Raw genomic sequence first — 24,485 nt, forward strand, 5'->3', positions numbered from 1 at the left:
GGATTTCTGGGTTTGTTCTTCCAACTCAAACTCTGTATTCCTGGGCTTATCCTGTTATGTCACTACTGGTGGTTAACTTTTATTATCTTAATTACACTTGGATCTTATCCCTACAGCTTTATAAACAAAAGTAACTGTTTGCTTTAGGTTTCCAAACTTGGGTCAGAGTTTAAGAAATTAAGTAAATTTCCTATAAAGCATTATTCTCAACCAGCTGCAATTTGACACTGGCGTCTCCTGGGTAGAGGCTTTCCACACCCCCCACCCCCTACCAGTACGGTCCAGCCCAGGATGCCAGCAGTGCCAAAGTTGGAGACCCTCACTAGGAAAAACAAGACCTATTTACCCATTCCTGACCTGGATATTCAAACCCTCCACCCCATCTTACATACATGTAATATTTTTCTGCTACCCTCAAAATTACTTAAAATCTAGTTTTGGGGGTAATTTAAGATAAAGCATTATCTTTCATAACAGGCATAATTTGGAGTATTTCAGTAATGTTACTATGTAAAAGCATTAATACTGTGCCAAAAGTGTCATATATAAATTAGAGTTTTCTGAAAAATAGTTTATGTTACTGGGCAGGAGGAGAAAAATTAAACCAAAGCACAAATATTTTACTTGAAGCCAATATTTTAATTTTTTTTATTTTCTAGTTTTGCCTATGTTGAATGTGAATAAAAAATAGATAAAGGATTCTTTTACGCAGAGCTTTTGGTTCCTTTGTGTTTTGTTTACTATTCTGCCTGTTCATTTATACCAGCTGTGTTTTCAGAGTTGTTCAGTTTGTCATATTTGAATAGACAGTTTTTATAGAATGGACAGTACCCATCTAGGCTCTTCCAACTGAGGTCTTAGAAGGGACATCTTGAAAGTACTCCTTACATACAAGGTGACATTGTCATATCGCGCAACAATTGACATATTGTTGAAAGCTTATAATAACTGAGATAATAAACAATGTGAATTACAGATTTATGTAAACACTTTGCTTTTTCGTAGAGGTTTTATAATGCGGTAATAATCATTAATTTTAAAAAGCATGTGCTGTAGTCTGAAACCAGATGTTATGAATAGCATCTGTCAAGTTGATAATAAACACTGAAGGCTTTATTATAAGGAGTTAGTTTAAACATATAGACAGTAAGCCTCTAAAATATGGGAATTTGAATAAGATTATATAAAACCATACTTCAGCATTAATAGAAACATTACAGTACCACCCAAGTTATTAAAGAAAGTTTAAGAATAGTATAATGTGCTCTCCATGAAGCCATTCTTGTCAATTTTGGTTTGCTAACAGCAAACGAAAGAGCACAGATTTTGCTAAGTCAAGCATTCCATTTACAGTACAGTTCTTTTTAAAATGCACTTGATAACAAAGTGTTAAATACTGATTGTATTATTTTTTTGTTACTGAGAAAAGAATGTTCAAGCATGAGATTTATGCAGAATCATTTGTGTACAGAAGGAAACTGCAGTACGTGCTTGTTTTTCTTGATCCTCATGGAGCAATAGTTTTGCAAAATTCTGTTGAAATTTTTTGTCATAAAGTAAGTCAGGGGACTTACCATGTAGGAATAGGTTTTTGCTGATTTGCATAATACCACCATTTTTAACAGAGTTCAAGTATTCCAAATGTATTAATTTCTAAATTTTATATTAAATGGATATTACTAATTACTACTTTCTGAAGTTCCCGAGCTGCACGCTCATTCTGCCTACAACACAGCGAAAAGCCGCGGGCTGCACTTCCCAGTACCTCACCGGGTTGTTGAACAGACTTATCGCACTGTATAAAGATTTCTTCATCTTCGGTACTGTTGGGCAGAAGTCATTCACTCCCACTTTTGTAATTGAATTAGAGTGAAGAAAGATTATCTGTGGCAGTAGGAGAAAGAATGGATTAAAAGTACATAATAAAATGTAAATGTAAATGTAAATGTAAAATGTAAAAAGAAAATGTTCTTTTTATAGTCCACATTTGTTCATGGCTTTATTTGTCCATTTATTTTATACTGATTTGACTGTATTTCGTTAAAATATATGTATTTGTCTGTTTATGCCTGTTAAATACTTATTGTATCAACACAGTATGGAGGCTGCCTGCCGTGGCCCAGAGCACAAACGCCCCACCTCCACCCCCGCCCTTTGGTACATAACAGTGCATGCGCGCTGCAGTGCCATATTTACAACTCTGGGTTTGCATAAAAAGTATTAGATGAGCAGAAGAATAGAATTCTCCTATGGTTAGGCCTGCAATGTGAATATGAATTGTTAGCTAGCATTCTCTGTGATCAAGGCAGAGAAGTGTAGAGCTGCTCTTTTTGTAAGTTGTTTTATAGAAAAATAATGTCTGTCGACAGCTTGTATACATATCTGCATACAGCATCAACATTTGAATCTTTAAATTATTATTCAGAAAGAATGGACAGTATAGGAACTCTGCATTCCCTTTAATAGCCCTTTAAATTCTTCCTTGGTCTTTTTGGGAGCTGAGATTTCTGAGAAGTAAAAGCATTCTACTGACAGTATGTTGGCACATGAAAAAGTAGAAGCCTTTTTAGCCACAGCTACGGTAGTGGTTCTGGCTGTCGTTACATTTGCCTTTACATTTTGGTGAGACTGATCTGAGCCAGTCATGAGCACTTGAGACATTGTTAAAAGCTTTAAGTTTGGTGTTGGAGCCCCCTGTGCCCTCTATCTGTCTTGGGATGTTGTGACAGGTGCTTTGTGTGGTTCATGCATGTTTCCCAGCAGCTCAGGGTCAGTGCAAGGTACAGATTTCTGCAGCATTGACCTCACTGGGAATGAGAAACAGTGCTGGAAATGGACATGTTTGCTTTGTGAACGTTGGCTGAATTGTACCCTTCTGACTTGTGTTCTTCTTTATAATTCTGTTTTTTGTGTTCTAATTCTATTCATTAAAAGAAAAATGCTAGCAAGAGTATAGGTAGGTTTAAAAGCAGACGAGCTGGAATCAGAGTAAATTCTGGTGGAATAAAGAACGCAAATTGGCGATGACTTGAGAAAGGAAAAGACTCAGGTTGTACTCACTGGTTAGACATTTAAATACAGCATTTGAAAAATTCAGAGTAAAAGTCAACCTTGAGATGAACACCTGTCTCTAACCACATCCATTTTGATGGCTTTTATCTCAATGGAGTGTAGTGAACAAAACTTCTTTAAAGATAAATCGGGAAGAAATCTAGAAGCAGCAGTGACTCAAGGCCCATTTTTTTCTCAATGTGTTTTGCTTCTTGGAAGATGAGGATGTTGTGTATCGAGGAAGGCACACGAGAAAAGTGGACTGAGGTCAGAAGGGATTAAGTAGGGATTCTTGATTGGAAGACAGTAGATGAGAATCAGGGGGATCTGTGAAACTCCTAAAAGCTTGTACAAAATATTGTCTTCATTTTTTGTTCTTGGAAGGATCTAAAATTTTATCAGATACTCCAAGGATTCTTGGGCCCCCTCCCACCTAGTCAAGACTTGTCAGATTAGAACAAAAAAGTTTCTAACAATGAAGAAGAAGAAATGTGAACCCATGACGCTCCAGATACTGACTTTTGACTCTGTATTGTGGCCTGAATTTTTTTAATCATACACATTTCTAATCTAACACTTGATAAATGAAAATACCTGGGACCTTGTTTCTATGCTCTTTGTGAAATGTTTCCAGAATGAAAAGATATGTGATCCTCCTTGGATTCCTGGTGACCAGTCCTGCCTTTACATAAGCATCCCCTGCCGCCCCTGAGACCTGAAAGTAGCCAGGTCAATAACTTCACCATGGTGGCTTCAGGGGCAGGAGAGACTGCAGGTGGAAATGGCACCTGACAATATTTTAGCTAACATCTCCTTAGAAGCCCTGTCTTAGGACACCTCAGGCAACTGGACAGTCTTTGCATGTGCGCTACCCTTACTTCTGGTTTTGTCTTTGCCTCAGGTCCTCACATGTTTCACAGAAACAAAGGAAAGTACTAGTATCTACAAAACACCAGTGGAACGTTTTACCTGGAGATATTTCAACTCCTGTAATCCTGAAGGGATTTTTTTTAGTTTGTTGTTTTCCAAGTGTATTTCTCTCACTCGTGGTATGTTAGCAAGACTTCCGTTTTCAATGTCAGTGATTCTGTTGTTTCCTAGGCCCAGCCTAAAAATGGCATAAAGTGCATCAACTCTTTTATTTTTTGTTTTTTTAAACAAGTATTTATTTTTGAGAGAGAGAGAGGGGCACAGCTTGAGTGGGTAAGGTGCAGAGAGAGAGAGAGGGAGAGAGAATCTGAAGCAGGCTCCAGGCTCTGAGCTGTCAGCACAGAGCCCGACATGGGGCCCGAACCCATGAACCGTGAGATCATGACCTGAGCTGAAGTCGGATGCTTAACCGACCGAGCCACCTGGGCGCCCCAACTGTATCAACTCTTAAGCAGATCTTGTGACAGCTGAACACACCACAACTGAGTGGAAAGCATACACCTGACCTATTTGCATGTGTGTTCAGAGAAAGGTACTTCCTGGTTTCATTTAATAACCCGTTTCAGGGTGTAACAGCTGTCTGTGTTTTCCACTGTCACCGAAGTCTTTATCTAACCTGCATTAACAACAGGGACATTTGAGAAGTATTCTTCTCCTCCTTCCACTTGGTGTCCCTCTTGGTTTTCCCTTCACGACAATGACAGACTTGATTAGGGCCCTTCAAGGGGTCTCCAAGGGGTCTCGCTAGTATCCATCATATCACTACCACTTCTGAGTCGGGGTCTAGAGGGCTTTTACCTTTGCAGGTCTTTGTATCGTTTAAAATCCTCGAGTTCCACGGTTGAAATTTTATTATAGTCTAAATGAAGCTCCAGTAAAGCTGATGGAAGTTCTAGAGATAAGAAAAGTAATAGGCATGTTAGGTCAGGCAAAACCAAGCCCCATTTATTATTTATTTACTTGTTAAGTTTCACATTGTAGACTTTGGCAGTCTTTTAGAGATCTGTTTTTTTTTTTTTTAAACTATTTATTATGGAGAATTTCAAGTATACACAAAAATAGAAGCTAGTTTTAGGAGCCAACACATTGCTGTCCAACATCAACAATTATCTCCATTTTTCCAAGATATTTTCATCTACCACATTAGCTATTTCTCATTGGCTGCCTTTATTGATTTGTTTTTCTTCATTTACTTGTCTTTTTGCTAGAGTATTTAAGATTTAAAAACATTTTTTTAATGTTTATTTTTGAGAGAGAAAGAGCATGAGCAGGGGAAGGACAGAGAGAGAGAGAGATACAAAAGCTGAAGGTCTCCAGGCTCTGAGCTGTCGGCACAGAGCCCGACGCATGGCTCAAACTCACAAACCATGAGATCATGACCTGAGCCGAAGTTGGACACTTAGCTGACTGAGCCACCCAGGCACATCTTTTTAGCTGGAGTATTTAAAATCAAATTCCATATATAATGTCATTTCACCTGTAAGGTGACATTTCACCAGATGTCTCTAACTGACAAGGTCCTCTTGTTTCCACATGGCTGTCTCACCCGTGTCACAGCTGACAGAATTAGAGCGGCTCTTTACAATCACTGAATTTTGCTTTCCCGGATGATCTCATATACGGTGTTTCACAGTTGATTTGTTCAAGTCAGGATCCAAATGTAAGTTTACAGAATGCATTTGTTTCTCCCATCTCTTAAAATTTCTTCTACTATTAAGTACATACTTCCTCCTTTTTCCCCATCCTGCATGGATTTCTTTCAGGTAATGATTTGTTTGAGATGCTCACTTGTGTATTAGACTGATGGCTTCCACATAGCATTTGTCTTAGTCGTTTAGCCCCTTTTTCTCATGAGCTGGTGGTTAATCTAGAGACCGATTAGAATCAGTAGATCAGCCCTTTCTACAAGGTCCATTATTTCATTAAGAATGGGAAAATGGTGATTTTCTGATTTTTGTCATGCTTAATGCATTTATTAGGTAGGATTCTTCTCTAAAGAATTTTCCTTCGTCAATTATTTAGTCACTTTGTAATACAGTTTTTACAGAAAAGACAGCATAAATGCTCTCTTCTTTTAAGTAATAAATTGGTGTGATGCCCAGTGGTGACCAGTGAAATTTTTCTTCGTATCTTTATGAACACATGGATTTAGATCCATTGAAGTATTTATTCTCTTCCATTAGTAGTAGTTTCTGCATAAATTGGGAGGAACATCTCCAGTGTAACCTGGCACATGCCAGGTACTCTGTGAATGAATGTGGGCACCTTCTCTTCTCACCCCTGCGTGTTCGGACCCCAGCCTTCCCCAGATTAACAGAGACTGGAGCGAAAAAGATAGCCAGAAAATTAAATCACACTTCATTATATTAGGCTTCTATATATAAAGTATTATTTGTTAACCATAGGTTCTACTTAGCTAGCTAAGGAAGGCGTTCTTTTTTTCAACTCTTACTGAAACATTTCCTTCCTTTATTAGTGGTAGACTGTTGACGGTAATTGAAATATCCTTACAAATATCAGTATTCTTCCTGGCTGAATTTATGTTGATTACAGAGTCTATTTTGGTTTTTAAAATTAATAAAACTAGAGGGCAGGAAAACAATTCTAAACTGAAGAGGGTTCTAATTTCTTGAATTCTAATTAGCTGAGCTTAATTATATTCATGGAATGACTACTCCAATATGTTTAAAAAAAAAAAAAAAAGAGGGGGGAGGTTCTGTCTTCAGAGATTTTATGTACTTACGGAGCAAATCCATCATACATATAGAAATCACTAAAAAGGTACCGGCCTATTCTAGAATATGCGGTAGCAAGTCAAAGAGAGAAATCTGTTCATGTTGAGCAGTCAGGGAAACTTTCTGGAACAGGGTTTGTAGAACTTGAGGGGACTATTCCCTTTCCTAGAGCATGGAGAAAGTGGATAACCAAAGAGAACAGTATAGCCTCTACTGGGTAAATGAGTGATGTATGAATTTGGGGCCGTAGCTCAGTGACTGTGCACAGCACTGGCATGCTTTTGTGCAGGTATACTGCAATTCCTACCCGGTGTGCAAACAGCTGTCTTCCCCTTCCATGCAGTGCTATTATGTAGCAGAATTTTCCAAGTGAACTGAGAGGAGAATATGTTTCACTCTCCTTATGTCAATTTGTCAGGTCTGGTAAGGACCCTTTGGACCTCTGCCTAACTTCATCCTGCCACAGGGCGGGGGGGCAGGGGTGGGTAGTTATGATTGAATTACATTTCAGCAGTCAGCCTTAACACGTTAGCAAATAAATTATGAAAACAAAAAATTTATCTGGTTTTTGAATGTCATAGATATCTTGAAAGAGTAGTTATATAAGATGAGAGATTTAATTCCAATTTAAATTTCTAGAGATGTAATATGTTCCTTAAGGCTTTGGAAGAATCTTGAAAGCATTGTGAGAAGTCAAACCTTCATTTTTAAGATACACCAACATCTGAAGAGAATTGCTGTCCAGATATTGCAGCCTAGGAGAAGCTTCTGGGGAGCGCAGCTCTGGGGGGCAGCAGCCTTCTCTCTCCTCCACGGCCCTCCTGTCCTGCTCTCTACCTGCCCCTCGACTGTGTCCGCTTTTAGCACGTACAAGGCATTTCTGTATTTAACTTGTCAAGTGGCATGTATTTTTGTTGGTGTTTTAAAGATGAGAAGGTAAATAAAACATTTTAGGTTTCATGTTGAAAAACAGCCACCTTATCGAAAGCCAGATAAGGTGGTTTTTTAAATTGTGTCGTTCTGAATTAAACTGATTTTTCCTATATAAAAAAATTGTCTTTCCACTTTTACTTTATGATTTTTCTCCTTTGTGAAAGATCACCACTGGATTCATAAAAACAGCTTTGCTGTGTTTTTAACTTAACAGTTGATGTTCGTTTTGTTAATCTTCTGAGTCAGGTGTGCAGTAGAAACAGGTTATGAAGTGGCTGCTTTTACTGTGGACACTGAAGGCCAGAGCTGTTTGAAAGGGAACTGTAGTGTTGATCTTAGGTACTGATCTTTCTGATTCAGGCAGTCATCATAAGTGAGAGCGGGTACCCTTGTCAGACAAGGAATGGACTCTGAGCAGGAGTCCTGAGAAAGGTGAACTTGTCGAGTTCATGGCCAGACTGGGAGCTTGCAGGGAAGCGCTAGCAGGCTCTAGATGCATCTCACTTTGAGGCACCAGCTTCAGGCCACGTGGTAAAGAACAAGGTGCCCATTCTGGCAAAAGGGTTATGTCAGGACAGGGCATTCACCCGGTGCCTCACACCACCCTCTAACCTCTCTGCTCACTGGCCCGTTAATCTGCACAGCACCTTAGTGAAGAATGGGGTACAGGGTGCATACATACCCCTGCCAGCATCTGCCCCAATCTGGCCTGAAGGCTGCACCCCGTATTACTGCTGCATGGCTAGGAAGGGTCTCCGGCCCCAAGCATCTTCCCCAACCTTCTTCTCTAGAGAATGCCCACCCCTAGCAGGTACTTCACAGAATGACAGGTATAGATGAGTAAATGTCAGGGACGAGAAGGAAAATTAAAAGTTCATTACTTCTTCATGTTTGTTCTCACTGGGGAAACAAAAGATTCTGGTTTTATACTGGTTGGGGGTGGGGGGCAGGGGGAAGCACATATGGCTCTTTGTGTGTGTGAGAAAACAGTAAATTCCATCCTACCCTGACCAAATACGCAGGTAATGAGGGTTCTGACTGCAGTGTGGTTTTGACGTTGCATACAGCTTATATCAGTACCTTTGATGGCCATTTAGAAATGACAGTGTTTTAAAAGTACTTTATCTTAAATAAATACAAACCTTTAGGAATTGAGGTCAGTTTTGCTTCTGCGATTCTGATATGGAATACTGTCACTCCTTCAAATGCCCCCGGTTCAATCCCATTATTATCGAGAGGGTTTGCACTCATTTCTGTGGGGGCAAATGACATAATTTGGCGTGCATTCATTGCGTATGAAGGAGAGCACAGTGCAGAGACAGACATCCCAAGAACATTCTGAGAAGTGTGAATTTCATCCTTTACCCTGCCTCACTCAAGGTGTTTGTTTCTGTGTCTGTCTGTTCCCTTTCTGTTCATCTCAGAGAAAGACTGCTTTGTATTATATAGCCTGAAATAGCAATATGCTTATATTATAGTAGATTAATACTAAGATAGATTTAGTATATAATAGAATTTTGCTTTGAATTACTAAGTCCGTGACTTGTTATCACTCTGTTCTCACCACGAGCATATTTTGTTAATATTACATTAGAAAAAAAAAAATCCTTCATATAATTTAAAACATTTGTGTTTTCCAGTATGCATTTGTCACCTAAGCTTTTAAAATTATAAGTCAATTAGAAATTGTTACTTGATAAACAAATATAATTTTGAGGAGATGCCAGTAAGTGAGGCTATTTGGTAAGTGCCAGCCGTCTGACTGAACTGAATATGTGAATAAATGAGAATATTGATTGTGAACTCTGAATGAATATTGTGGAGGGCGGTGGTGGGGTTAGACCGTGGGTGTTAGAAGTAGGATAGGGTGGAGCTTATGATGTACAACAAAAAAGCCCTTAGCTTAGCAGTCTTAAAGCAGATGATATAAATTAGATGTACATTCCAAATAATCACCAAATTAGTTTTGTGCATTGCATTTGAGTAGTTTATACAATACATTAAAAATACTACCTTTTTTTTGGTGTAGGAGTAACTTTCTTATTTTTTTAAAATACTACCTTTAAGTTAAATTTGAGGAATAGATTTTTACCAGTTAGGGTGCAGTCAAAACTGAAACCATACTAGGTGCTTCAAAGGGGATTCCTGAGAGCATGTGTTACAAAAGGCAGGTTTCTTTACATGGTATGAATTGTGTGTTATACTTTGATTTGTAAATGGCTTATCTAGATAAAGATTATCAGATTCAAAAAAATTAATTTCAGAAATTACCAGTCTTAAAATTACTGATAATGGTAAAGATCTCTACATTTGCATATTGCTTATAATTCCAAAATGTCCCATTCATTTGCATAAACTTACCTAGAACATGTAAAGTATTCATTCCTTTGAATGTCTCCTTTTGTATTTTCTTAACTTTATTATCATGAATTCTGAGTTCTGCTAGCGATTTGGGAAGATTAAATGGTATTTCGCTTAGTTGATTGTGGGACAGGTACAGCCTTCTCAACTTCTTTGTAGTTAGAAAGGCTTTTGGGTGGATCTTTGTTAGCTTATTGTTGTTCAGAATCAAAGCCTAGGTAAAGCATAAAGAGTTACACCATATTGTGAAGTGGATTTGATTTACCAATTCTGCAGTGATTAGTGTGCTCATGGAAACCAATATGAATTATATCATTCATATACTTTATTAACTATGTAAACAATTCCCCCAGCCCAATCTAGGCTAAAGAAAATATTTACTACTGAGTTAGAACAGAGTGATTTTGAGGCTTTAGTTTGTCTTTCAGCAGGTGATGTGTTAATATAGTTAGCCCACCTCCCACCATTTCCCTGCATGGAAGTGATCGATGGTATTGTATCTAAAATTCTATTCTGTCACACCAAATACGTTTTTGTATGATTTTATCTACTTTTAAAACCTTATTTCTTTTACGTTTTCTGACGTTAACCATTTTTCCCAGACTGGAAACCTGTAGGAGCAAAGTCCTGCAAAATGCCCCCAGCATTCGGCATATCTCAGATACTGGGGAGACCCTAATGTGTCCTGAGAGATGCTTCAGCCCTTCTCCGTGCCTCAGAGGCTGCAAGCCCAGGGAGTGACAGAGCCCCCCCCTTGAGTGTGGAGGGCGCCTGGCTGCTGCCCCAGGGGTGCTGGGTGCGGGAACTACTCGCCATTCCCAGGGGCATGGCGGTGGCTGGGGCTCTGTTCCCTGTGACCTTCCATCCCCCTGCTTCCTTCAGAGGGCAGCTGTAGGGTGGTTGTGCTGACGACTGCTGTCACCCAGCCCAGTCCACACCCACCTTCCTGGTGTTTCTACACTGACTTAATATGCCTTCCTGGTGTTACTTATGTTGTGCTCCTTCCACAGCAGAAATACAAAGACTTTGGTAGCTAATCTCCCCTTATTGTTGTTTCCTGTAGGTCCTTTCCTTACCCTTCTTTCAGATACACCATCTGTTACAGACCTCACCAGAAGTTAGATTAAACCCTGGGAGGAGAGGAAATTGCATTTTGTTACCACGTGGTAACACGTACGTTTTCCTGTGTGCCGCCAGTTAAGTTTGTTCTCCTTCCTTTGGTTACACTAGGGTGTAGGGCCGGGCGGGGCAGCGACCTGGTGAGTCCTGTCTGCTCCGGTGGGCACTTGCCGTAGGCCCCCACTGCCAGGGGTCCCAGCGGGAGCGTGTGTGGGCTTGAGGGCAGCCTCCCGCTGGGACATGCATCTTCAGAGCCACCAGGAAGGAGGAGTGAGGGGTGCAGAGTGGAGTGGGTGTTTACCTGGGGCCACAGAGGCCACCCAGCAGGGTGGGCTGGCAGAGTGTCTCCAGCTACACTGTGCCTTCAGTGCTGGCTTACACACAAAGGTCCCAGAGCCCCACATAGTATGGTTATATGTAAGGACAGGAGACAAGAAAAGGAGAGCCTTTGAGAAGCTGGACAGTGAGTCCTCGTGGTAAATGAGGCTGTAATAGCTAGCTGGCAGGCTGGACATGCATGCAATGATCTCACCCTCTTTCTGCTGCTGGACTGGCCTTGGGTAAGAACCAGAAAGCCAAGCAGGCAGCTAAAACACACAGAATTTGCAGAATATCTGAGAAAGCATTTTGGTTCTCTTTAAGGGTAGGTACCATATGAGTTGATATAATTAAATGTCTTAAATATATAATTAAATGTCTTAATTAAATACATAATTAAATGTCTTAAAATATGCAGCATGCCTATAATACAGGTATAAAGTGTGTGTCCTAAGAAGTGCTTTTACATTGAGCCAGTCTGGAAGCACTGGGCTGTTGGCACCCCAGTTAATAGCTGTGTGCTGAGCACCTGACATGCATTCATTCCTCTAAATAGCCTCTCTGACTTCCATATCATTATTACAGCCCTTTCACAGCACAGGAAGGCCATGCTTAGCCAGGCGAGCCACTGTCCCAGTGCCTGCTTCTTCTGCTGGGGCCAGCGTTTGAGCCCAGGCCTGCCTGACTCCAGACACAGTGCCACATAAAACTGACCAGACAGAAATTGAGGCGTAACCCAGCTCCTGACACCTTTCAGACTCTCCTTTCCCAGTGAATAATGGGAGTACAAGTGGGCTGAGTCCCTGGGATACTCCTAAAATGCCACAAGGTTCTATGACAAATTAAATTTAAACTGTTTATGATTTTGGTATTAAATAGGACATTGGGACACCTGGGTGGCTCGCTTAGTCAGTTGAGCATCCGACTTTGGCTCAGGTCATGATTTCGTGGTTCATGGGATCGAGCCCCGCCTCGGGCTTTATGCTGACAGTGCAGAGCCTGCTTGGGATTTTCTCTCTCTCTTTCTCTCTGCCCCTACCTTGCTTGCTCTCTCTCTCTCTCTCTCTCTCTCTCTCAACCTCTAAATAAATAAAGTTGAAAAATAGGGCATTAATTATTCTTGTGGTTGTGTAGCTCAATATAAAGTTGAAGAAGGGGTAGAAGCATTCATAGGCTGTATTTCCAACTTCTGAGAGTTAGTAATGGCCTTGCCATTCTCCATGAGTTCCTGTGGTCAGAAGGTGGTGGGGTAGACTAGACAGATTCTTGGTGGGGCTGTTCTCATATTTTAGTGAGGCCTCAATTATAAGATAAATACATGCTCTTCCAATCATTCTTCTTTTGTTTTTATGAAAACTTTATTATATACGGAGCTGAATCTAAGCTGTCTGCACAGCACCCTTGAAAGGGAGGGGAGGAGTCACGGTCCCAAGAGCCCACACCTGGCAGCACGGAGAGGCGTGTCTTTGCCAGGAGGCTGGCCTGGCCCCCCTCAGGGTGCCCCTCCTCACCAGGCAGGCTTGGCTTGAGGATTGAGAGAGAGCCTAAGGAAGGAGGAATGTTCCTCGTGGTGCCTAGAACATGGCCAGCTTCCATGTCCTCACTCATCCAGCTGACAGCAACCGTGCTGGGACTCAGCTGGTCCCCTTCCACTGCCTACTAGGACGGGTCATCAGGGTCCATGCACTGACCCAAGTGTGACGAGAAGGCAGGGTGGCCTCCAAGAGGACAGGAGGAGAATAGGCCTACGTGGGTGGCCGCAAGAGAATGATGTGGCCGTGGTAGCTCTACCTTCCCCTCTTAGTGTGATACTGCCCTACAGGTGACAGGCCTTCCATGTCTTTCCTCTAGCACAGCATGAGAATGTACACACGTGGCCTTGAAGGCAGCACTAGTTCATACTGGCTTACCCCCACAGCCTGGTGCGGAAAAGGGGCCCCCACCCTAACTCTGTGCTGAGGAGAAGAGAGGACACCCCCATGGCTGTGACAGTGTGGAATCAGGCTCTTCCCACACCAAATTCCAAATTAGATTAGAAATTTTACTTGCTACAATCTAAAGGCTCTAAGTATTAAACACAAAAGTAAGAATTCTCTAACTCTTAGAAAATTAAAATATTAACAAATATTGTAAGGAAAAATTAGTTTTCATTTTTAAAGTTCTAGAAGAAAAGCCATACAAATATATATTAATCAGTTAGCTATTAGATATATTGCATGTGCTGCTCTCAGACTTATGGTGTCTTCCAGTAAGTCAGCAGTTTAGGGACACATTTCCTCATACTGTATGCTAATTGCATTCCTGTAAATCGTCATCATCATCTTCTTACTCATTTTCATGCACAGTGACTGTGATTACCTGAATAGATCATGAGCCCTGTAGGACCATTTATTTGTAGTCTTAGCTCCGGCCGCTGCTTCAGTTAGCATCACTTGAATTGAATTATTAACTAAATCTATAATTTCTCATGAGACACTGCTGAGTAACAGGGATTCTGTCATTCTTCACACACAGAAAAGTAAGACTTGTTGACACAAAACAAAATACAAGTCATCCTTCTAGCAGCAATAGATTTTCGCTTAAATATGAATATATGTTCTTACATAAAGTGAGGTGAGTCCTTTAAAATCATTTTCTTTGATTTCCTTAATTTTATTGTTTTGAAGGTCAACCATCTGAGTATCAAATGGAATGTTGCTTGGGACGGAGGACAAACCTGAGAAATAAACAAACATGTTACACACATACTGTATGCTAAAGAGTTTTCTAATTTGACACCAATGCGGGTTAAAATCCATGATTACCAGTAAGAAACAGATAGCAATAACATTGCTCTTTGAAAAGTCCTGAAGACCTTTTCAAGTCACTTACTTATTTTTGCAAGGTTTCTAGCTGGGTCTAGCTGCCACTGCTCATCTGCACAAGGAGACGTGAAGTGGAGGTACATGAGGGTGTGCCCACATGACTGCAAGGGGTGACCACCACTGAGGGGCAGCTCCTGCCCAGGCACTTGGCTGAGAAGTATTCACACTCTGTGCCAGTTCTCAGGCTCTTGTGGTGCAGAATTGTAACCTGTGGGTTTTCATCATTTTAAGAAGCCTCAACATGTAGAAAGTTGTGCTTAGAAAATAAATTATATTATTTTCATGGGCATTATAAAAATGTTACATGTATTTCCTTTAATAATGAACTCCTCTACTTAGTTGTAAATTATTTGATTTACACAAACTTTCTCATCTGTATCTCATTGTTGATGTCTGGGTGTGTGGTAGACCTTTCCGGAAACTCTCCCCCTCAGCGCTGGGTCTCTTCCAGCCATTGCTCTGGCCAGAGGCTCCCTGGGTGCCTGTCAGCCTGAGCTTCTCAGCGGGTGTGACAATAGCCTTCTTTCTGTCCTCTCAGATAAGGCACAGCTGCATTGTCTCCTTGTGTAGGTACTCAGTAAAAAAGACTTCAGTGTTTTTTCCCCTCTTGAATTAAAAAACAAAGAAGACCAGGAAATTATAAGAGCTGACACAATGCATTTCTTCCTTTCTTTTCTTGCTTTTCCTGGATGGCTGAACCTGCCCACCCCTGCTTGTTGTCAGACAGGCCATATGGTAGTTATGCTTGATGAACATGGGGCCTTCTTGCTTTTCCCCAGCATTTACCGTCAAAATGTTCAAACATACAGATAAGTTGCAAGAATTTTACAGTGAAAACCCATATTCTCTCTCTACCATCAACATTTTACTACACTTGCTGTTCATCAGTTCATCTTTTTTATGCATCTTACAGGGAGTTACAGCTGTCAGTATGCTTTTGGGGGAGCCATCCTTGCTCCTGAAGAGCAAGGGCTCAGTATCTGCTGAGAGTGTCAGCACTGCCTCCTGTAGCCCTCACTACTTTCCCCTCCATGGTTGACAGTGATGACTCACTCTTTTAAGAAATTTGACCATAGACAGGAAGAGGCAACAGGGGTAACTTGGTAGGTTAGCAAGGTAGCAGTTTTGTTAGGAGACGATTTGGGTCTAAGGAAGTGAAGTAGAAAGTCTTGGAGGAAAGCGGTGGCTCTGCTGAAAGCACCAGGTAATGTGGACTGGGATGGCCTCGCTCAGCCCACCCCTGGTGAAACTGGGAGCTCTAAACAGAAACTGATTTTCTGAGGGAGAAAGACCCTCTTCATCGTCGTGGTCACGTGGGAGAGTGAAGTGTGTACCACCTGTGTCGGACTATTACAGGTTATTCTTGGGTAAATTTTGTCTAGTAGGGTTTTTCAAAGCTAAATATATAGGAGGCTGTGCAAGGAAAACACTGTTTGCACCAGCTGGCTGTCAGGAAGTCACTGGGTTTTCTCAGCTTTTTCATGGCAGTCACTGTCCTGGGACGGAGCTGGGTGACGTCTCCTCCCAGGTCTTCACGTGGAAGCAGGTAACATTGCTCTGGAGCAAGTGTGGAGGCCACCCCAGAGGACTGTCTGTGCTGAAGGTGAGTGCCTCCTTGGTCACTCTTAACCCAGAGCCAGCCCCACTTACATGAGCCTGTCCTGCCTGGGACGCAGTTTATAAATAACAGCAGTTTAGAAATAATGGCAGCACATTCTGTTGTTCCCTAACCCCGACCTTTCTTTGCCCCGTCTGCCCTGGCTTCTGTTTCCCTTCCCGCTGCCCTTCCCTCCCCTGTGTGCTTCCAGTCGGCCGTTCTCAGGCCCTGCTTACAGGTAGTCATCTCTTCCTCACCAGAATGCCAGAGATAAACTTAAAACCCATTTTTCCTAGCCTGCATTTTCCATCAAGACCTTCCCAGTGATGTTAGCCCATCATAAGCTCCTCTTTTGTGAATGCTTTTTGTTCCCCTCTCATACGTTGTCCCGCAAATGCATACTTTATTGAAATCTCTGCAGTGGATTGTAAAAGTGCCGTGGCAGAGGGAAGTGAGTCTAAAGCACTCAGAGGCACCAGCTGCCCACGTACACCCTGGAAGTGGCCCTCTTGGGCCTCTAGGCCCAGAATGACAGGCGTGTGCCACACCTTAGCTTCCTGCAGTGGGGCAGGTCTGAGTCTTCCCTCATCCTGGAAATAGCCCAGCACAGTAACCCCTGATGTGTATTCCCCATCACACCCTCTCCCTGAGCAGGCTCTGAGTGCAGGCCTCTATTTGAAAGCATCTTCATTGGAAGTATTAAAAAAATAAAGTACTCTGAGAATTACACATTTTTAAGACTTTGGAAAGTGATTTGGTTCAACCATTTTTCTAGACCGTTCTAAACCCAAATCATTCAAAACAGAATAGAGCACTGACTTTAAAAAGTCTAGATTAGAGATTTCACAAACTCTATAACCTGTTCTAGACAGGCCGTTTATTTTTTGTCATTGTAGAATGTTACTAGAAAGCACAGTATCAGCCTGCTGACATCCTGAAATGAAACCACAGTGACATCCATTCTCTCTGAAGAGAATGAAAAGGAAGCATTTGTTTCAAATTTGAGAAGAGAAGGAAGTGTTCTATATATGAAATTCCCATTGCTTTTCTCTGGTTTTCTGGATTTTTAAAATAAGTTTGGATATACTTTGAGTTTGTTATATTTTCAAAAATCTTAAAAGTTGCTTTATAATTAGCGAGCTAATTTTTGAAATTTCAGTGAGAACTCTCCCTATCCTTTAAATTTTGCCAGAATGACATTTTCTCGAAAACAAGTTGATGTGTGTTCTTACCTAGATCAGAGCAGTGTACAACTCTCGAGTAGCACTGGCATCCAAATGGACACGTTGGGAACAGATCGAACGGGAAGAAGGGGTTAATTGGCTCTCTTGTTGGAAAAAGAGAGTTGTCCGCATCAAGGTCACTGTCCCCTTCGTCTTCCATGTCCTTCAGCATCATGTTCTTCAGTGTCACATATGAAGGGTGAAATAAGGGCTTGGCGGAGCACAAAGCCAAGAGCACTAGGAGCACACACCCCTTCATGTCGCCTGGTGAGGGGCCAGCCTTGGACTAAGGAGACAGTGAGACTAAGTTAAAGTTTAACCAGAATTGGTTCCTGTGTCCGTGCATTTCTCAGAGCAGTAAGAACACAACAGAATGGCACTCAGACCCGTTGCAAGGGTGACAGTAAATTTATAAAGTGTTTGGAAAGCAGTTTGGCAATATGCATTGGAAGTTTTAAAAATATTTTTCTTGTCTACTAATTCTACTTTTTGTAATCTAGTCTTGGGATAGAATTCTTTTTTTTTTTTTTTTAAGTAAGTATTTATTTATTTTGAGGGAGAGAGAAAAAAAGGGAACAAGCAAGGGAGGGACAGAGAGAGAGGTGGGGAGAGAGAGAATCCCAAGCAGGCTCAGCACTGTCAGCATAGAGCCCAACGCAGGGCTCCACTTACAAACCATGAGATCATGACCTGAGCTGAAACCAAGACCCCATTATTTAACCAACTGAGTCCTCCAGGCACCCCTCAGGAAATAATGTGCATAAAGATGTCCATCACAAAATTACATATAATAGTAAAAACGTTAAAGACCATATGAATGGTTAGGGGGAAATAATCAAAATAGGGTATATGTTTTCCCTGAAATACTTTGGAGCCCACAAAATATTTGCAAAGAAGTTTAAAAATATGGAAAATTGTAATTTTGAAATTACAAAAACAAATGTAAAAAATCAATGCATAAAGTATAGTTACAAACACTCAAACAAAAACCTAGCACAAATATAGCTAACTGATGATAATCCTGGGTGGTGGAACTATGACTGATGTGTCTTTTTTTTTTTTAATTTTATAATTGCCAATAAGTACTACTATTATACTTAGGAAACTAATAAATGCTTTTAAAAACAAAAGCATCATACCCGACTCCCTAGTCCCCAAATCCTTCCATTGCCTTAATATCTGTGTCCCTTTCAAAGCAAAGCCCGTGTGCCCCCTTGGCGTCACATCTGGAGTCTTCTATAACTGATCCCCACCCGCCGCCAGCCTCACTCTTAGACTTGGTCACTGTTTCCACAGTGTCACTTGGATTTCTTCCTTCTAATCTGTTCCATTGTCCAGTACCTGATCCAGAGCATCTGAGGGCCAGACTTTCTTACTCTTTCTTTCTCATCTTTCCACGGAGTTCTGTTTGTTTTCAGTTGTAATTTTTAAAGCCCACACAAAACTGGAATGAATGATTAAGAACCTTCTGAGAATAGATTTGTTGTCCTCTTACGGCAGATTTTCGCACAGGCATGTTTACATACCATATATGTACATACATGTTACATATCATGGTTTCTTAACTGTGTGATCCTTGTGAAGCATCCATTCTTTGTAATTTTCAAAAATGGAAAGCATTATGAAATTATCTAAAACAGACTAATGGCAGTCTTCCCTTGGGGTGTGCAGTTGGCTGCATACAGTTGGTGAGGCTGTGTTGGCCATCCCAGGATATCCCTCAGCCCGGTCCCCAGGAGTGCAGCCAGCCTGTGATAGCTGCACAGGACTCCCAGAGTCTGTCACAGGTGGTCCAGCCTCAGGAGGACCCAGTCCCCCAAATCCTTGAGTCACACCAGCTGCTTCCAGTTTCTCAGAACCCAGAAATCAGCTTTAACCTCTCTGTGTGGCCTTGCTCTTTTGGACTTAGGCATCAGAAATGAATTAATTATCTTAATGAAAATATTCATTTATATGTGGTATGTCTTTTAATCACCAAAGGAAGGTGAAAAAAAAATCCATCATCAGTTATTAACCTGATAATTAACATTATTTAAATCTTAGAAATTTAAATGGCAACATGAACATCTTGTCCACTGGGTAGCTGGACATCACTAACATGAGATTTCTCTGTGATAACCCACACTGGATTACGTTAAGGATAGGATATACACATTTTTAATTTTAATAATTCACTTCAGAGCCAGCCCTGGCCTCCCACCTCCTCCCTGCCTTACAAAGTGGTCAATTCAGTTTACTCTAGACACGTCCTTCACCTTAACTAAGAGGGGTGGGAGGCACAGAGAGCGTCTGTGGCCTCCAAAAGAATTAGACCCAAGTTACAGCTCACATGTCCCAGCCTGTTGTCTGCATTTTCTGCTGCAACCCATGAGGGAACACTCTCTTTCATCCTGCATTCTGGTGGCCTTATAGGCACACTGTCATCTCCTCTTCTTCAGCCAGTCTACACACTGCAGCTGACATACATCTGCACAGGAAGGGGTTACACACACAGCCTGGACTGAGGGGCCATGGGAGGGAGTGGTCGTGTGGTCAGATTCATATGGGCAGGGACCCTGTGCTGGCAGCATGAGGCCCAGCAGCATCTGTCAGCTGGCTCAGGGACAGGCAGGTTCCCATTCTGTGTCCAGTCACCCAGGAATCCTGGCGTGGGTGCCTGATAAGGTCACCTGGGCTTCATTTCCACTATCACTTCGTCTCTGGCACATTATTTCTGCTTTCCAGCTGCCTGCCCAACTTTGATCCCCTATGCTTCTGTGGGGCTCCTGGCTCCTGAATACTTGGTTCCCAGCTTTGTGTTGACCTTCTGAAGCTCCCTTTCCCTAGGTCATTCAGCCCTGGGTAGGTCCTTAGCCAAACCAAAGCTTGTCCCTGGTACCAATTTACTCTTTAACATTGTTCTGCACTGTAGCTTTGCCTTCTGTGTCCATAGCTGCCCCTCTTGAGTTAAATGCCATTTGCGATCCTATCTTCTGCCTTTGTTTGAGGTTGCTGCAGTTTTTCAGTGGGCATTTTATCAGGGACCTGTTGTGTACCAGGCACAGTATTAGGATGCAGAATCTGTGAAGTAGAGGCTCTTCTGTCCCTCGTTTCCCTCCTTAAAAAATAAAACCATGGCCCCCAATCTGCTGCTCTCAACCAAGCATGGGCGTGTTATAAAAGCCAATGCCAGAATGTCAGGGGCATTCGTAGAAACACTGAACCATAAATGCCTGTCAGTAAACAGAACTGAACTGCAAATAGGCGTGCCAACTGTGTGCACCATGGCCGGCACTCTGGAGAGATCTCCAGGTGTGTGGTCCCCAGATTCATAAAGGAAAATTCTTCACCAGAAGTCTGTTTACTCCTCATATCCTTAGTTTACTGTTTGAGACCAATAAATATAAAGCCATCTGTAAAATACACGTGGAAAAAAGATTAAAATAGAATACGCAAAACTAGTAAGAGAAAGAGTGGGCTATTGAGTGAAGGATTGTTTTACTCTCTCTGGGGGTGTAATTTTTAAGCTATTTAAATATCAGGCTCTGGTCCTCCGTATACATTTGCCTTTTCCCACCACTTCTGTAGCAAAAGTCAAACAGCAGTGTCCACATGGGAAATCTTTTGGGGCCATGGTTTCCTGAGGCCAACTCCCCTTCACTCCTGCTGCTTCCTGCTGCAGTCCTGCTGCCCCCTGACCTAGGTGAGCCCAGGAGCTGGGTGGAGGCAGGGACCAGGTGTGACTGGTGTTAAGGGACAGTACCGTGAGGAGCAGAGCTGGGAGGACTTAGAGGGCCACGCACAAGTGAAGGGGAAGAGGACACCAGGCATCAGGGCTGCAGACCAGCCCACCTGGGGGTCAGGAGGCACATCAGCCAGTATTCCCCCTTCCTCTCTCCTTGTCTCGGAGGAGGTGGGCCCTCTGGCTGCTGGCTGATGGAGCAGCACCCCCTTGTACCTGCCTCCTTGGGGTCCTTCTCCTGCCAGTGAGGGAAGAGACTTGTGGAGGCAAGGAATGTCATCTGGGTGGACCGCCTCCCGGTGTTGGAGCTTCCCCAGAACATTCTGGGTCGGTTAGCGTGTCCACTCTCTGCTTGCATGACTCCAGGGAGACGACTCAGGAAACGTACTCCTCGAGAGGCATCGGCTCCACTGCTGTCCATCTGTGCTTCATAGGAAATTCTCTATATTGAGACCAAAAGTGCCTTCTGGCATATTCTTCTCTCTCTGCTACTTCTGACTTCTGTTAGCCATGTAAAACTAATGTGATCTTTTTGCATTCTTTTATCCTGTTTCCTTCTTTAGAAAGAGAAGTCAGGCAAGCCTTGGTTCTGTGATTCCTTTATCTGAGGTGATAAAGCCACGGTAAAGTACAAGTGATTATAGACCCCAAACCTTGCCCTATTCTAGCCGACCAGTTTCTTACCCACAGAAAAATACTGGCATGTCCAGGAGGGAACTCTGTATAGCAAGCAGTGTTTTTCCCTATTATTCAGAAAGAATATAGAGAATATTATTTCTTATTTAAAATAATGTGACTTTGCCTTATTTTAAAAATCTGGAGTTTATTCATATTTAGGCTTAAGCTCTTATTTGATTAGTGTGGGCAATGATTAGATTGTGCTATTTTTAAAACTTTTTAAGATGTTTGTGTCTTGTTCTTAGGAAGACTCAGTATTTCCCCAGTTTAGACCAGTTTTGCCAGAGTTTCTTACTCATGGAAAGCTTTGGACTTTGGTTTCAAGTTTCTTCTAATCAGAATAATATCTGGAATACTACTTCAGTGCTACTGCTGTTATTAATAAACCACGGCACGTTGGAGCCAGGAGAGGCCTGGGAGGCTTTCTTTGCTCCCACTGCTCGGCCCCTCCACACAGGCCTGAATCCCACAGTGACTTCCAGACAGTAACCAGACTCTCCTTGGAGAGGACGGGGCAGGCGGTTTGGCCAAGTTCTCAGGACTGGAAATGGAGCTAAGAAGTGTCTTTCTGAATTTGCATAAACTCCTATTTTCCACTTAAATGTTCCACAAACTTAGAATGGAAAATTTGTCTAAGTGAAATGGTATTTCCTCTGACACTATTATTAGGAAAATAAGCCACTATGCTTTTAAATCCCATGCTTAAAGGTCTGCCTGGCAGCCATCCCCCTTGGCTGACATGTCCCTATCCGCTCACAAATGCTGGTAGTAGTTTTCAGTGTGTAAATGTGACAGGACGTGCTCCGTGTGTCCACAGAAGGCATCCAAGCTAAATCCAGGTACAGTCAAAGCTCAGCCCTGAAAGTGAACGTCCAAACATGCATTTGGAAACTTACCCACAATACCTTTTGGGAAGGAAACTGATGCTTTTAAAGACCACACTGCCCTTAAAGAAATAAGCTTTACTGTAGAAGTATAAATCACATCTGATAAAGAAGTTGCTGGCCTCTTTTCCTTTTATACCAGTTTTTGTCCTTCACCAGTTTTTCAGGGCATCTTAAGAAACAAAGAACTCCTGCCTCTTTATTTTCTACTGTCTCTTACGGCGCCTAAAGACTTGTGCTTGTAAAGTTAATCTGTTTTGTCTCGAACCTCAGGTCAGGTACCCAGGTTTTCTTTTTTAGTGTAGTAGCTAGTGGTAACAGAAGACTCCTTTCCACCACACAGTATTGCGAAATACCGAAAACAAAAACATCAACATGCTTTCACATGTGTGTGGGCTTATGATTTCTTTGTATTTCCTTTTTTTTCTTTTTAAACAACTCAGTGATTCTTAGTGAGATTGAAAAGAACAGCACTTTGTTTTTAGAGAGATCTAGACCCCTCGGGTTTCTTTGTGACTTAATCCTACACCATGTGTCCACTGCTGTCGCTGCCACAACCTCTGAGCACATGAACGAGGAGGAACGCTGCGCTGCTGAGATGAGGAGGAAGCAGAGTATCAAGTACTCTGTTTAATCTTTTTAAATCTAAGATTCAGTTAAAAATTTACTTTGGGAGGGGACAAAGGAAATCTTTATTTTAAATTCTGATTGGAGTTTTGTGAAAAGAAAACTGATCTCTCGTATTGGATATAGACCTAGTTGAAGTATTGCTGATAAATATTCTTTCTTGGAATTATTATGGATTTCCATGTTAACTGTCCAGTGCCATCTCATTACATAAGAATAAGGAAGACATTCGTCAAGGAAAAATATGAATAATTCAAATGTGTGACATTTGAATAATTCATACATTTTGAAAACACATTAGAAAATAACAGTTTTAATATTTACTGTTTCATTTAATGTATTTGTGATATCCCCAGACTTCATATCATTAATTATTTTAAGGTAATGTTATTTTCCTAAGTTCTTTAAATGATTTTTAAAATCAGCTATGTTAAACATATGGTAAAGCATAATAACAGGTTTTCATTTAACTGTAAAAGTCACAATTACATGAGAATAAATCCATTATATATAAAACTTAAAGGCTAGAATAATTTTAGGGTATGTATTTAAGTGCTGATTTTTAAGGAATTGTGCAGATACTCTTTATCATTTAACGTACAAGCATTTATGCTAATAACACTAATGTACCCTTTATATCAACTACAAAATAATAGTACCCTGTCCGTGAAAGAAAGACTTAGAAACATACCTTGTAAAAAGAGAGTCAGCCTCTTGAGAGAAGTTCCCACCGTGTACTGCTTCTCCGGAATGCCCCTGCTCTCAGGTGCTGTTTGAGGAGAAGAGATGAGAAGGTGTTACGTTCAAAAGAAAAACACCCTCGTTGGAGCCTGATGTGGCGGCACCCTGGGTGACACTGGAGTAAGCTGCCTCCACAGATTAGCCCATGTTAGGACTGAGGGGCGAGATTAAAACTTGTTACTGCTCATGTGTTTTCCATCACTGTTTGTACCGGAGCCAAGACTTCTAGCTAAACCCTAGACGTCTACTGGAAGATTCTGAAGAAAAAAAAAGAGAGTTTAATAATGCATGGCTGCTGGCCATTCAAAGTGCAGTCAAAGTCATTCAAGAAATACCTGATCTGAAAATATACTTTTTGAAATTCTTAAATGAACGAACGAATACTGACACATTTAAAAATCGCTCCCCCTATATAGACTAGCACAATAGTTCCCGGCTTTGGTAAAAAAGTACCCACGGGATTGAAGGGTAAGCCCCAAGTCCAGGTATACCTGAGAAAGGAGCCGGGCTGCTGTGCTCTGCTGGTGGCTGAAGCCATTGCATCAGGGCTGCCGGTCAGTGTTCCCCTCGGAAGCTTCCGGCCCTGCCACAGGGACACGGGGTGGGGGGGGGGACGCGGCCCAGGCCCCGGTGCGCTGCGGCGCAGACCGATCCACGGACCCCGGGACGCCGGCTTGCGCCGTCCCTAGGGGAGCACCAGCCG

At 41.9% G+C, this 24,485-nt stretch overlaps 2 protein-coding genes across 5 annotated transcripts in view; one reads left to right on the forward strand and one right to left on the reverse strand.

The window, feature by feature from the left end:
• The window catches only part of LOC122474716 (centromere protein P), a 231,176-nt gene that overhangs the window by 115,924 nt on the left and 90,767 nt on the right, over positions 1-24,485 (forward strand). The gene's annotated exons all lie outside the window — the stretch shown is intronic.
• ASPN (asporin) lies at positions 1,092-23,986 on the reverse strand. Its single transcript, XM_043565781.1, has 8 exons — positions 23,733-23,986; positions 17,141-17,417; positions 14,051-14,163; positions 10,011-10,224; positions 8,792-8,902; positions 4,780-4,873; positions 4,021-4,159; positions 1,092-1,884 (listed from the first exon to the last, which is right to left on the reverse strand). The coding sequence occupies exons 2-8, from the start codon at positions 17,388-17,390 to the stop codon at positions 1,687-1,689; spliced, it is 1,119 nt and encodes a 372-aa protein (XP_043421716.1). The 5' UTR covers positions 17,391-17,417; positions 23,733-23,986; the 3' UTR covers positions 1,092-1,686.

The sequence above is a fragment of the Prionailurus bengalensis genome, chromosome D4 (genome assembly GCF_016509475.1).
Source record: "Prionailurus bengalensis isolate Pbe53 chromosome D4, Fcat_Pben_1.1_paternal_pri, whole genome shotgun sequence".
Taxonomy (NCBI): domain Eukaryota; kingdom Metazoa; phylum Chordata; class Mammalia; order Carnivora; family Felidae; genus Prionailurus; species Prionailurus bengalensis.